The sequence below is a fragment of the Botrytis cinerea genome, chromosome 1 (genome assembly GCF_000143535.2).
Source record: "Botrytis cinerea B05.10 chromosome 1, complete sequence".
NCBI lineage: Eukaryota > Fungi > Ascomycota > Leotiomycetes > Helotiales > Sclerotiniaceae > Botrytis > Botrytis cinerea.
The window spans coordinates 4,031,337-4,044,091 of NC_037310.1; the positions used below are offsets into that span (position 1 = coordinate 4,031,337).

Genomic DNA, 12,755 nt, shown 5'->3' on the forward strand with positions numbered 1-12,755 from the left:
GTGTATTCGATACTTTTTCTTATGTAAGAGCCGGGTAAATATTCGCTGACATTTCGCGTGACGAACACCATTCTGAATTGAAGCATTGTTGGATCAATTTACCGTACAATGATATGATTCGTTTGTTTCTACACAATGCAGCTAAATCCATTACATACTCATCCACCCCTTCTCTTTTTCCCTCTCTTCTAATGTATTGTTTCTTTTCCTTCCCTTCTCTTTCTCTTCTCCAGCCAAAAAGCTGATCACTTCTTTCATATCTTAAGTTATATCTTAGCTATATCCATCAGTTCTCTCACCGGAGAGGTTGATTAGTCAAATTCATTGTTCTGCTTGTCTTCCAACCTTGGCCATGACGATCTCTTACCGCACCGCCGTCACCATCGTCCAATTTATTTTCTTCGCACCAGCTGCACCTCTTGGAGTCTGGCTCTGCTTCAAAGATGGTCTCAAGCAGGCAAGCACTTGGCGCTTCGTCGCGACGTTGTCAATACTTCGCGTGGCCGGCGATATCTCCTATTTCATCTCTTTGTCGCATCCAGGTGTCAGAGTCGAAACCTCTGTCATAGTCTGCGAACTGCTAGGTCTGGCTCCCCTTATGCTGATCTTGGTCGCATTCGTGGCTCGCGCGTAAGTCGATCTTTCCCAGTGCAAAAGTACAACAGCATCAGCTTCGAACGAAACTGACCCAATAATCGCGGATCAGAAATCAAACTACAAAATCTTATCCAGGAAAGGCCTCGCTCACCATAACGTGCGCCTCACTTTCTGGTCTCATCCTGGGTGTAGTTGGAACCGACCGTGCTCTTGAGAGGGCTACTACCACCAGTGATGTAGGCGGCAACAAACTGATTGAAGCCGCCTTAGGACTCTTCATGGCTGGCTACGGCATCATGCTGATTGGATTCTTCATAGTCCTCACGGACGTTCTCACCCACCCCAGCAAACGTATCGCCCTAGGAAAGGAAATAGGTCTTCTCTACACAGTTGCCCTAGCGGCACCATTCGTGCTTGTACGATTCATCTACTCGGCCATCGGAGACTACGGCCAGAGCAAGGATTTTAGCGTTCTCTATGGAAATAATACGGCCTACCTCTTTATGGATGTTTTGATGGAGATTAGTTCTGTTGCTATCTGTCTCAGCTCTGCCTTCTTCGTCCCACCACCATCTAAACCAGTGAGAGAGGAAGAGCCAGAGGAGGAGACGAAGGAGGAGACGAAGGAGGAGACGACTGAGAGGAATATTCAAGCAAATGGGGAGCAGGATCAAAAGAATACTGGCGGTCTCACGACTACCATTGAGCCTGATGTCACTGGCATTCAAGCAAAGGAGGTGGGGCAAGAGGAAAAGAAAGATGAGACTGTGATTGAGCCGAAGGTTCAGAAGGGAGCCGCAGAAGAGAAAAAGGTGGCGGAGATTGTTTGAGAAGATGTAGTTGAAACTGTTTGACAAAGGATATTTTCTCCCAAAACTGAGAGGATTCAGAGACGCAAGTGGATTTGACAGCTGAATGTCCTAGCATCATCGTAGTCAAAGAGTTGTTGCAATCAAATGGCGCATGTATACATTCAGAGGTTTCTACAAGATTTTTAGGGTAGATTTGGACAGCCGAATACGTTTTATTATTTATAATCTCATTCAATAAATACTTTAAGAATAACTTAAATGCCAGTTGTGAATAGACTGCCAGTGTACCAGATATATATACCACCACAACTTCTAAAACCTCACCATTCAAACACACTCCTCGCCCATTTATACGAGTTTTCATGGAATGATCTCCTTTTCTTCTTATACCAATGTGTTAAATCACGTGCAAAATTCACATCCGAGATTCCGAACAAGTTAGCTTGTAATCTGGTCTCCCGATTCGGGAAATATTAGACTAACGACTCTGCCTCACCCTTCATGCAACCCTACATTAAACCCCTACATTAATCATACATAACCAGGATTAACAAACGCCGGTCCGCTGAATTTCGGAGCTTTACGGTGATACATTATCAAAATTCTCACCGTGGAAAAAAACGACAAGATGCTATGGTGTAATGCAGGTTGATCCACCCGCCTCTATTGACATGGTAGAAAGCAGGTCAATTCAATTCATTTTATCAAATAATGCACGTGACTATTCACATGGGACAATCATTAGATTTCGGTATCTGCTTTGTACGTATAGATAGCTCTTCTTGAACATTGAATTACCCTCAATATGCATCGTCTTTTCTATCTCTGAGTATCAGTTATTATCATTACCAATTAATTACAACCAGTAAAATGTCTCAAACAGCCGTCGCAACCACGACCGGAGCGGTACCCCCAACTGTCACCGTCGACAATATCTCTGGCCGCTGGAGCATGGTACGTCCCCTGTCCCCTTTCCCCAAAAACAGAACAACAAAGAGTAAACTCCAAAAAAGTAAATCAACACCCCTGACAATTCCCAGAACCTCCAACTCTCCGACTCCTATGACAGCATCCTCAAGATCCAAGGCGTCAACTGGCTCACGCGAAAAGTCCTCAATGTCGGCACCATATCCCTAAAAATCACTCAAACCATCTCTCCCCTCGATTCCCTCACCCATCTCGACATCGAGTCCAAATCCGGTGCCGGTCTCCCTGGTTCCGTTGAAAATCGCATCTTGAATGACGAGACGAGATCAAAAAAACATCCGTTATTTGGAAATGTAGTGGGAAGAACTAGGTGGGCAGAGTTAAGCGATTTGCCATCAAAGTATTTGGGGGAGGGGTGGGAAGAGGGGACTAAGAAGGTTGTGTTGATGACTACGGAGCATACGGATATTGGGGCTACGACGTGGCAGGCGGGAGGGATTGAGAAAGAAATGAATGGGGAGAGGAGATATGTTAGACGGGTGGAGGTTAGGAAGGGGGAGGAGGTTTTGATGGCGCGGATCGTGTATGATTATCTTGGTCCATTGGAGGAGTAAGTTTTCTTTCGGGGAGGGAGTGGAGGATTTCAGGGGGATTGACTTCGGCCTGAGATGCTTCAGTATGATCATAGATAAGAATTTCCCTGAGAGAGTTTTCGTTGTATCATATGTTGTGAGGTTTCGGGACTTGAATTTCTTTCTTTTGGTGGGAAGGCTTTTGAATGTTATTCTTTCGTATCTTATCATTATTTCAGCTAGGAAGATGCAAGGAGTTCTGCATTGAGGTATTATAAGCATGCAGAAACTTTCTTGATGTACCCAAGCTGCATTTGAAAACAACCAGCCATCCAAACATATAATATTTATAGCTACCAGTCCCATGGTATCATACTTCCTGGCCTTGATTTGCTTTCCACGTCTTCCTATTGATATTCAAGGACGCCGGAAAGCAACATCTATCAATACATTACCTCAAAAGCTAGATCGCTGAGAATTCGAAGGCGTTATCACTCAATAAGAACCAATCAGGTTGAATCCTCTACAGTATTTGAATCCTGAATGTTACAAGTTTTCTTGCAGATTGAATTGTGGTAAGATTGGAAAAACTACCGAGATTGAGAAACTCATACTATATTTGTTAGAGGTGTTTGCTCAGATCATAAAGTGTATCTCCATATAAGTAACAATTAAGCAATACTTCTACTCTGTGCGATCCAATTAGGTCTAAATATCCATTGGGAAAGTTATTTCTAGATCTGCCACTGCAGGAGTACACTTGAAGGTTCTTACTTCATATTTAAGAATTATGAAGACCCTACCTTGGACCATTCCTTGATTCATTCTCCATTAAATTTTGAAACCTTTGAAGTAATTAAGGATGGAAAAATAGTTCGGCAATAGGCATGAAGGCTACCATATCATCCCTTACTCAAAAATTCAGCAATAAAATTTGCATGTTTTGGCTTTTCCTGTCAAAGGAAAAAGGTTAAAATATTTTCAGGTAATTAATTGAGACTTCAATCGTCCATTTCACACGAATGGTGATTTGCACAGCTCTTACTAAGGAATTTTTAATCACAAAGATCAGGTCTTTGTGAACAGAGCATATGTTTCCTGTGTGGAAGGTATGGTGGTTATATGGGGAGATTTTAGAGGAGAGGTTCATTCAATCTACCAATTCATATGTTTAGATCCTTCTTTCCATATTCTTTAAACCCTTCTGATCTGCGTCCAATCTTGGAAAAGCGAGGCAATCACTAACCCTGTGGTGGCAGAATCCGCGATTGACGAAGTAGCCGCTTTGTCAGCCCCAGAAAATAGTCAATATTCTTATAATGTATTGAAAAAAGCGTTTTTAAAGTATTAATTAGAAGGTTTTTTCTTTCATAAATAATTAGAAATTTTTATTCTAAAGGGATATAATAAATTTTTTGAATTCTAGCTTGAATTCTAGCTTAAAATGATTAATACTTTATTTATATTAAATTCGATTAGTAATCAAAATGAATATGAATATATAAATTAGAGCTAGATAGATAATACATATAATCAATACATTTTGTATAGTATAGTACAGTAGTAAAACTTCTGATTGAAGAATAAATTGAAAGTGAAATGAGTGATCCTTTTTAAGCTTTCAACTAAGGCCTCCCCTTTTCCTCCTAGCTCTTACACTTGCTTTTCTTTTCCTTTTAGTTCTTATATTCGTTCTCCTTTTTTCCACTTTTTCTATAACTCTAATATTCGTTCAATCCTGAAATCCCTAAGGCCTTTTAAAGCTCTTATTTTCTTTTTTTCTATTAAAAGTCAATACTAAACGGATCTCATTCTATATCGATTCTATTTATTATTAATAAATTGGCTATGTCGTTACTAATGAATTGAATATATTATAAATATAATATATATATAAAAATTTGTATGGGGATTTATATTGAATTTCTTTTCGTCGAAATTATTAACTTTGCCACCACAGGGTAATTCAAAATTTGAGAGATTTCTGTAGGAAAGCTCAGCCAGATCTAGGGAAAATTATTTGTTCCAGAATCTTTACCTGACTGTTGGCCAGTAGCTCAAGGTTCTTGATTTGAAAATGAAGGTTTCACGGTTTTTCTTGTTCTGAAATTGTCTGGAGAGGTGAAAGGATCTCGTGCTTGATATTTTCAATTATCGATTACATAAACTATGATGAAGCGAGTCGCAACATTTACTCGTGAGAATGTCTATTTGAAGTCACTTGCTGAGAAGATGAAAGGTTCAATATCTGCACGGGAGCAAGATCCTATTCAATGACGCCACCTGCAGATGAAGATACAACCAGAAACCTATATCACTATCCCATCATCATATTTAAGATCGAGTCTACGTTATCGAAAACCAATTACCGTTCAAACATCATCGATCAATTTGAAACGAAAAAACATGATTTCCAGTCTTACCATCTACACAAGGAGAATTGATTCCCAGTGTGGCACCGAGAAAGTTTACAAGAGAGGTGAAATGTTCATCAAAATTTCCCAGCCTACATGCAGTATTATCTTGGGATATACCGACTGATAATCTAATCAAATACATCAACTGCATACCTGTCATTCCTCATCTTCTCCCACCACCACTTCACATTCTCCCCCTCCACAAGATCAGCCTCAGAAAGAATCTTCTGCACCGCTTCTGCGACAGTCTCCCCCATTTTATGTGACCCACAAATATACAACTTCGCCCCCTCCTTCCACAACTCAACAATCTTCATACTCTCTCCCAGAACCACATCCTGTACATACTTATATCCACCCGCTTTCTCAGGTGTGCGACTATACGCACGATGAATTTTGACAACCCCTTCATCCTCCCACGTTGATAAATCATCAGCATAGATATCATCGTTTCCAGGTTCCCGACAGCCTTGAAATAGATATGCTTTTGGGAGTTTGGCGCCATTGAGAGTGAGAAGTGATCGTTGTTGAATAAAGCCGCGGAAGGGTGCAAGGCCGGAACCGGCGCCGATCATGATAATAGGAGTATCTTCCGTGATAAGTGGGGGTCGGAAAGCATCGTGACACGGTCGGACGGCAACGCGGACGGAATCTCCATTCTGCAAGGAGTTGAGATACGAAGTTGCTACACCATGATGTCGTCCTTGGTGTGCCAGTGACGGCGCATCCAAGAGGGAAAAAGTTAAGGTGGCGTGATTTGGTTTCCACAATGGAGAGGACGAAATGGAACTATAGCTTAATTAGTCTCCCCTAAAGTAAAGAAGAAGAGAAAGAGTTGGATAAACTGACTATTGACGAAGTTTGAGTGGTGGAAGGAGTGCCAAGAATGAATTTAATGATAATTCAATGCCAGGGAACGCCTCGAGCAAATCCAGAACAGAAATGTATTTGCTCTCAATCTCAGATGAGTACAGTTCCATAGCCATCTCTTGTAGCTTTTGTTTGACTTGCTCGTTCTTTGTAGCGTCAACTAGTACTGCCATGGCCTTTTTCGAGGCGGGATGGCTCAGCTCTACATACGACTCGATTGATTCCACGGTGGTGAGAGTATAGGATTCAATCCTAGGAAATGTATTGTTCTGAGTATCGCGAGAGATTTGAAAATGCTTCAACACTCGTTCGACTGTCTCAGGGGGATTTTTCGGTAATGTAAGAAGATAATCCCCGACTTGATATGGCATGTTGGCTGGCAACTTAATCTCGAGGTGTTTCTTGACTGGCTCACCAGGGGCAGTCAAGATTTTGGAGCTGACAACTTGGGCTTCGGAGACAAAGTAGCTCAAGGTCGTTTTTCGAAGGCTCACTAGCTTAGTATCAAGTTCATCAACATCATGACTCTCATGATTCGCGTTGATAACACCATACTGCTTCTCCAATGTTGGCCAGAACACATCTTCCTCCCATGTATCAAAGGCGGAAAAAATATCAGAGTCACCAACATCATCAAGTTGGAGTGGAAGCAGACGCTCTCCACCAGCTTGCTCCAATCGAGCGTCCAGGGCCTTAGGAATTTTGTGAAACGTGGAAACCCAATCATGATGTCCAAGACCATAAACGGCATAACTGATACCGTCAAGAAATTTTCCCGAGGACGTCTCTAGCCAAGAGAAAAATCGCTTGGCGTTGTCTGTGGGTTGACCCTCGTAGGATGTGGTGATGAAAATGACAGGATGGTCATTGGGTACTTTTTCCACTGCGGCGTCGAGAGTTTCGATAGTCACGGCGTTGAAACCGTGGGAACGAGCATGTGATCCTAGAAGTTGTGCCAGTTGTGCACAAGTGCCGGCATTCGATCCATAGAGAACTGTCAAGGGCTTGAATTGAGCCGTTGCAGCAACATTTCGCAATTCCTTGCGAGCTTCTTGAGTTGCTGTTAAAGTCGAAGTCCCATAGAGTAATCGCTGCTGCAGTGTAATCGGAGTCAATCCATCTCGTAAATTAGCCCGAATCTTAAAGTTCTTGGGCTTCATGGTCAAGGTCTGTTTGATTTGCAGTTCGTATGATGGATCATCCAAAGCGAGGTCAAAGTTCTGGAGAAGCATGACGAGCATCAGGTTTGCTTCTTGGAGAGCGAAGTTTCGGCCAATACATGCTCTTTGTCCATTTCCAAAGGGTTTGAAGGCCCCGGGTGGGAGTTTGTTGAAGTGTTCGTCGAGCATACGTTCGGGTCGGAACTCATCCGCATCCTCACCGTACACTTCCTTATCGCGATGAGCATGCTTGAGGAGGAGAACGCAACCTTCATCCTTCTTTACGAGAAAGCGACCATCGACCAAGGTATCTTCGTAAGGACGGACCGAAAATACCGGCAGTGGTGGTTCCAGCCGGAGGACCTCGCGGAGTATCTGTTCTGGTCAGTTTTACCGTGTGACAAGTGTCGTATATGATACTTACTGCTTCGATGTAGGGTAATTTCGAAAGATGCTCTACTCGAATGCGGCCTTCTCCAACTACATTATCGATATCCTCCCGAGCCTTATTGTAGACCCGAGGATCTTTGAGCAGATAGTACAGTGTAAAAGAGAGCAGTCCCGCAGTTGTCTCGTGTCCAGCGACAAGAAAACTCAAGGCGTTGTCAGTCGTGCTCTTTTCTGTCATGACCTTTCCTGTCATTGGGTCCTTGTGCGTTAACATAGCAGCGACTAAATCCTTTCGAGGACTGGGATGTTTAATTCGATGACGTATGATGCTATCCGAAACTTCCCGCAGGAGTGCGATGTCTTCATACCACTGCTTCGTCTCTTGTTGATAGAAAAACTTAACAATGGGAATATTTAAGCGTCGAGCACGATAACGCGACCTTAGAAGTGTTCTAGCCATCGCCTCAAGGAAAGGATGTGTCTCGCGCCCGTAAAAGCTGTTGAATCTATAATCCATGGAACATAATGCCAGAGTATCCATCGCGAGACGTGTGAAGTCCTCAGCTGGGACAAATGATTCATACTTGCCTAACCTGGCCCATTTCATGGTGAGCTGGGCGGCAATATCATGCATATCATCGAACATGCCGTGAACAGCAGAGGGTCCAAATGCAGGCATGAGCACTCGATGGGCGATACCCCAATTCTCTTCATCAAGATATGCCTAGATCCGTCAGTTCTAAATCTCAAACGCGGCGCGAATATTTCCAAAGGGAGATAATCCTTCATACCGTGATCAATCCATCGTTGGCTGCATCTCGCAATTCCTTAAATATCCCTCCAGGGACTTTCCGAAACTTCTTCTCATTACATAGCTCATTTATATATTTGTAGCTAGAAACAAATGTGATGGGTATATTAATCAGACGAAGCCTGTAAATCCTCCCTATAAACGAACATCAAGTGTTAGATTCAAACAACGTAGATGCAACCACAACACCAGATTGGATTTTATCTATCGAGAATTTTCTTACCTAACTGCTCTGCTAGATGTTTGAAAGACTCAGTCGGATTCTCGTTATCAATGACCCCTACCAAATGATTGATAATGGGCCAGCCCTTGGGCTCAGGAATTGGGATGATCTCAGTCATGATTTTCTGTCTACTTGTCGAGAAAACTGTTGACGTCGTGGAGAAGGGCAACACATCCCGTGTAAATCAATAAGGGCTACTCATCCACGTGTCGGGGCTTGCTGACCACATTAGACGTGCGGATCTGATAATCATGTTATCTTGAGTTGCCGAAAACTTCCGGCTTTCTCCCCCTTTTCCCGATATCGGTTAAAAATTTTCTCGTTAAGGACACGTGCACGTGCTGAAAACATGCCTAAACATGGGATTATGTGGGATTCGTAGAATTGAGATGCGGCGAAACAACACCATGACCGACAGGAACAGCACGCATAATAGAGACTCGAATCCTTACTTTGCTCCATCAACATATTACTTCAATTCGTCATTATCTTGCAATTGATTCACACTGACATTCGTGTTTTACCATCTGACATCTATCATCAATCCACCTTGAATATTAGCTGAAAAAATGGCAAACAAGCTGCCCCAGTCCGCTCAGGAACTGCGCGGTCAAGTCAGTGAGGCCTACCAACTTGCAGGCCTGTACGCCTTCGCTATTGGCGAGTTCACATTGATAAAAGTCCTCATCGATTACAAAGTCTTTGATGCAATCCCAGAGGAGGGCGACATTTCCATCGCCGAGCTGGCAATCAAGGTCGGCGGAGAGCAGGAGATCCTTGATCGCTTCATCTTTCAACTCATCAACGCCGAAGTCCTCGCGGGTCCAGCAACTGGCCGTGTTGCACACACGTACAAGTCAAAAAAGTACATCTCGACCACCATTGAAGCTGGCCTCGTGTGCCATGTTTTCAACATGCTCTTACGACCATTGGCACAATTGCCGACCTACTTCAAACAGCATGGCTTTGCATCTCCCAAAAGCTCCAAGGTCACGCCCTTCGGTATGGCCTTAAATCACCCAGATTGGGACGTCTATCAAATCTTGGACGATGAACCATCGCTTTATAACCAGTTCAACGGCGTTCTGAAGAGTCTGGGCTCTATGTACTCCCTCCAGGGAACTTACGACTTTTCATGGATGGAGCCAAAACTTACCGGCGAGCGCCTCGCTGTTATTGATATTGGTGGCAGCAGTGCCCTCGGAATCAAGGATATTCTCGATCACAACACTTTCATTCCCGCCCAGAGGTGTGCGTTATTGGATCTTCCTCAAGTGGTCGAGACAACCAAAAACACGTGCCATGAGAGTCTCAAATCCATTCAATTTGTTCCCGGAAGCGTCTTCGATCCCTTTCCCAAGCATCTCCACGGCGCGTGCGTCTATCAGTTACGACGGATCCTGAACGACTTTACGGATGAGGACGTGCTGCGTGCTCTCCGCAATGTGCGAGCAGCAGCAGCCCTTGATTCTCGGATTTTGATCATTGAGGAGATGATGACGGGAGAACGAAACCTCCTGACGGCTGGTATGGACGTTTTCCTGATGATGGTCGGTGGAAAGAAGCGTAATACTGCTATGTTCAGTGATCTTGCTGTGCGCGCCGGTCTCCGCTTGACGGGCGAGTTCAAGCAAGTATCTGCGGCTTTTGATGACTATAGTGTTTTGGAGTTTTCGGTAATATAAAAGATGGTGCTTCTGGACTTAGAAGGTGGAATCTGGTGACTTCACGATAGCAATTGTATGCGATCATTATAGCTTTAGTCATGTGTAGAATTTGAACAGAGTTGTGCTCGGGATGTCCGAGAAGAAGAAATTACCGCTAGTGTGAAAATCTATAATAGGCATAGTAAATCACTTATTAACATTATACTAATATGCTATATTACGTAACAGAGTGATTTATTAGTGAATAGATTATAGATTCGTAGAAGCAAATTAAATGATTATATACTCTATATTATATAATTACATATCTTTATAATAGGCCATTTTCACATTTATAGATTTATTGAATCTTGTAACGATGAAAGTGTGAAAGAAGGACGAAATTCTCATTTTACTATGTAGAAGCTATTTATAGGTACCTAGGGTACTCTAGTGCGCTAGTGTTCACGTATCAAATCTCTTCTAATAAATTATAAATAATATACAAAATTTTCTATGAATTGAAATTTAATTTTTCTTATTAAATAGAGGATGAAATCTAAGAAAACTATTTCAATTTAGTATACAAAATATATTATAATAATTTATTTTATATATAAATATTATAATCTCTAACAACTTCTTCAATTATCATTTTTATTCATAAAAAACAATTGATTTTTTATATTCTTATAAATGTTTTTATAATAAATTCTAATTCTATTACTTTATATTTATATACAGCTTTAATATTCTTATTATATCATAATTAAATTTGATTTCTAAAATTATAATCTTTTAATAAATAAATAATTATAAATTGTATTATAAATCAATAATTCACTTTATTTTATTTTTTTAAATATAATATAGAGTTTATATAACTTATTTTCTTGATATTTTCAATTGAAAATATTAACTTTAATATTTTCTAGCCCTTTAATATTTGAAATCTCGAAATTATAATTAACTATAATCTCTAACTATCTAACCTATCATCTATTGTGCGCAGGAAAAACGTGACCTATAGGGCACGTGATAAGAATATCTAGTATTTATAACGTGGTTTATTAGTGAGTGAGTCATATCAGTGAATGAATCACTTTCATTTCAATTTACACTCTTCTCTTTCAATATATATTTTATCAACAATCCATAATGAATTCGAGTAATTAAGAAGCTTGTATATTCTCCTTATTATTAAAGCTATTCAAAAAAATAAAAAATAAAAAATTCGAAAAATTACAAAAATATATAATATTCTAAATATAATATTACAATATAAAATCAAAGGTTTTATTTTTCATTCCAAAGATCAATCTAAATCTTATAATCTTTCAAAATTAAAAAAGAATATCATTTCTGAATATATAATCAATATAAATTCGAAAGGTTTTCTATTTAAATTCAAGAATATAACAGATATAACAAATTATATTTTCAAATCAAAAAATACAAAATATATTAAAAAGCTTTAAATATATCGATTTGTAAAACATTAAATCGAATTAAAAATATATTTTAATTATATTTATAACTTTCAAAAAGCTCTTTATAAAAATTCTAAACTTTTTGAAAAGTGATTTCAATTAATTACAAATATATAAATGAAATATAATATTTTGAATAAAGATTTTTATAATAAGGATTATATATATAGCAATAGTAATAATTAATATTAAATAAAATAATAGAAGCAAGATAATATAGTTAAATAATCCAGAATAGATTATAATAATAATATATGAAAATAAAGAAAATTAAACTATTCTCTTATTCCTAATAATTCAAAAACAAGTTTATCTTTTTAATTAAAATATTGAAATAAATCTTTTTATAAAATAAATTATTAAATCTATATTTAATAAATAAGTGAATAATAAAACAAATTTGAAATAATTAAAATATTTTAATAAATATATTAAGAATTAAAAAAAGAGTAAATATCGAATATTAATATTAAATAGATATGAAAATTATAAATCAATAGTTTTTTTTAAATATATTGTAAAGAGAATAACATTATATTTAAAATATTTAATTCAATCATTTGATATTAATTGTTTTAATAATTTGAAAAATTTATACAATAATCAAATTAATAAATTTATTTAACTATATATTAATTATATTTTAAAAATTAAATTCTTGATAATTTTTTAAAATTATATATAAAGAATCAATTATTTCTTAAAATATAAAATCAAGATTTCAAAAAACAAATTTAATCCCATTTAATTTTAAAACTATATTTTCAAAATTATTAAAATCTTTATTATTTCAATCAATTGATTTGATTGTTATTAAATAATATAGTTTTGAAAATATAA

The 12,755-nt window shown here is 38.9% G+C and overlaps 4 protein-coding genes across 5 annotated transcripts; 3 read left to right on the top strand and 1 right to left on the bottom strand.

The window, feature by feature from the left end:
• Positions 1-90: 90 nt before the first annotated feature.
• Positions 91-1,639, top strand: BCIN_01g11460 (hypothetical protein). Its single transcript, XM_001545970.2, has 2 exons — positions 91-630; positions 707-1,639. Exons 1-2 carry the CDS (start codon positions 353-355, stop codon positions 1,425-1,427), a joined length of 999 nt encoding a protein of 332 aa, XP_001546020.1. The 5' UTR covers positions 91-352; the 3' UTR covers positions 1,428-1,639.
• Positions 1,640-1,763: 124 nt separating this feature from the next.
• On the top strand, positions 1,764-3,267 carry BCIN_01g11470 (hypothetical protein). Of its 2 annotated transcripts, XM_024690991.1 has the most exons (3): positions 1,764-2,171; positions 2,276-2,363; positions 2,450-3,267. In XM_024690991.1, the coding sequence occupies exons 2-3, from the start codon at positions 2,280-2,282 to the stop codon at positions 2,948-2,950; spliced, it is 585 nt and encodes a 194-aa protein (XP_024546761.1). In that variant the 5' UTR covers positions 1,764-2,171; positions 2,276-2,279; the 3' UTR covers positions 2,951-3,267. The 2 variants fall into 2 exon arrangements, with proteins under 2 accessions (XP_024546761.1, XP_001546019.2); XM_001545969.2 differs by lacking the exon at positions 1,764-2,171 and having other exon boundaries at positions 2,176-2,363.
• A 2,126-nt stretch (positions 3,268-5,393) lies between these two features.
• On the bottom strand, positions 5,394-8,965 carry BCIN_01g11480 (hypothetical protein). Its single transcript, XM_001545968.2, has 5 exons — positions 8,780-8,965; positions 8,537-8,691; positions 7,780-8,469; positions 6,175-7,730; positions 5,394-6,114 (listed from the first exon to the last, which is right to left on the bottom strand). The coding sequence occupies exons 1-5, from the start codon at positions 8,895-8,897 to the stop codon at positions 5,454-5,456; spliced, it is 3,180 nt and encodes a 1,059-aa protein (XP_001546018.1). The 5' UTR covers positions 8,898-8,965; the 3' UTR covers positions 5,394-5,453.
• A 207-nt stretch (positions 8,966-9,172) lies between these two features.
• Positions 9,173-10,625, top strand: BCIN_01g11490 (hypothetical protein). Its single transcript, XM_024690992.1, has one exon. The coding sequence runs from the start codon at positions 9,349-9,351 to the stop codon at positions 10,462-10,464; it is 1,116 nt and encodes a 371-aa protein (XP_024546762.1). The 5' UTR covers positions 9,173-9,348; the 3' UTR covers positions 10,465-10,625.
• The last annotated feature ends 2,130 nt before the right edge of the window (positions 10,626-12,755 follow it).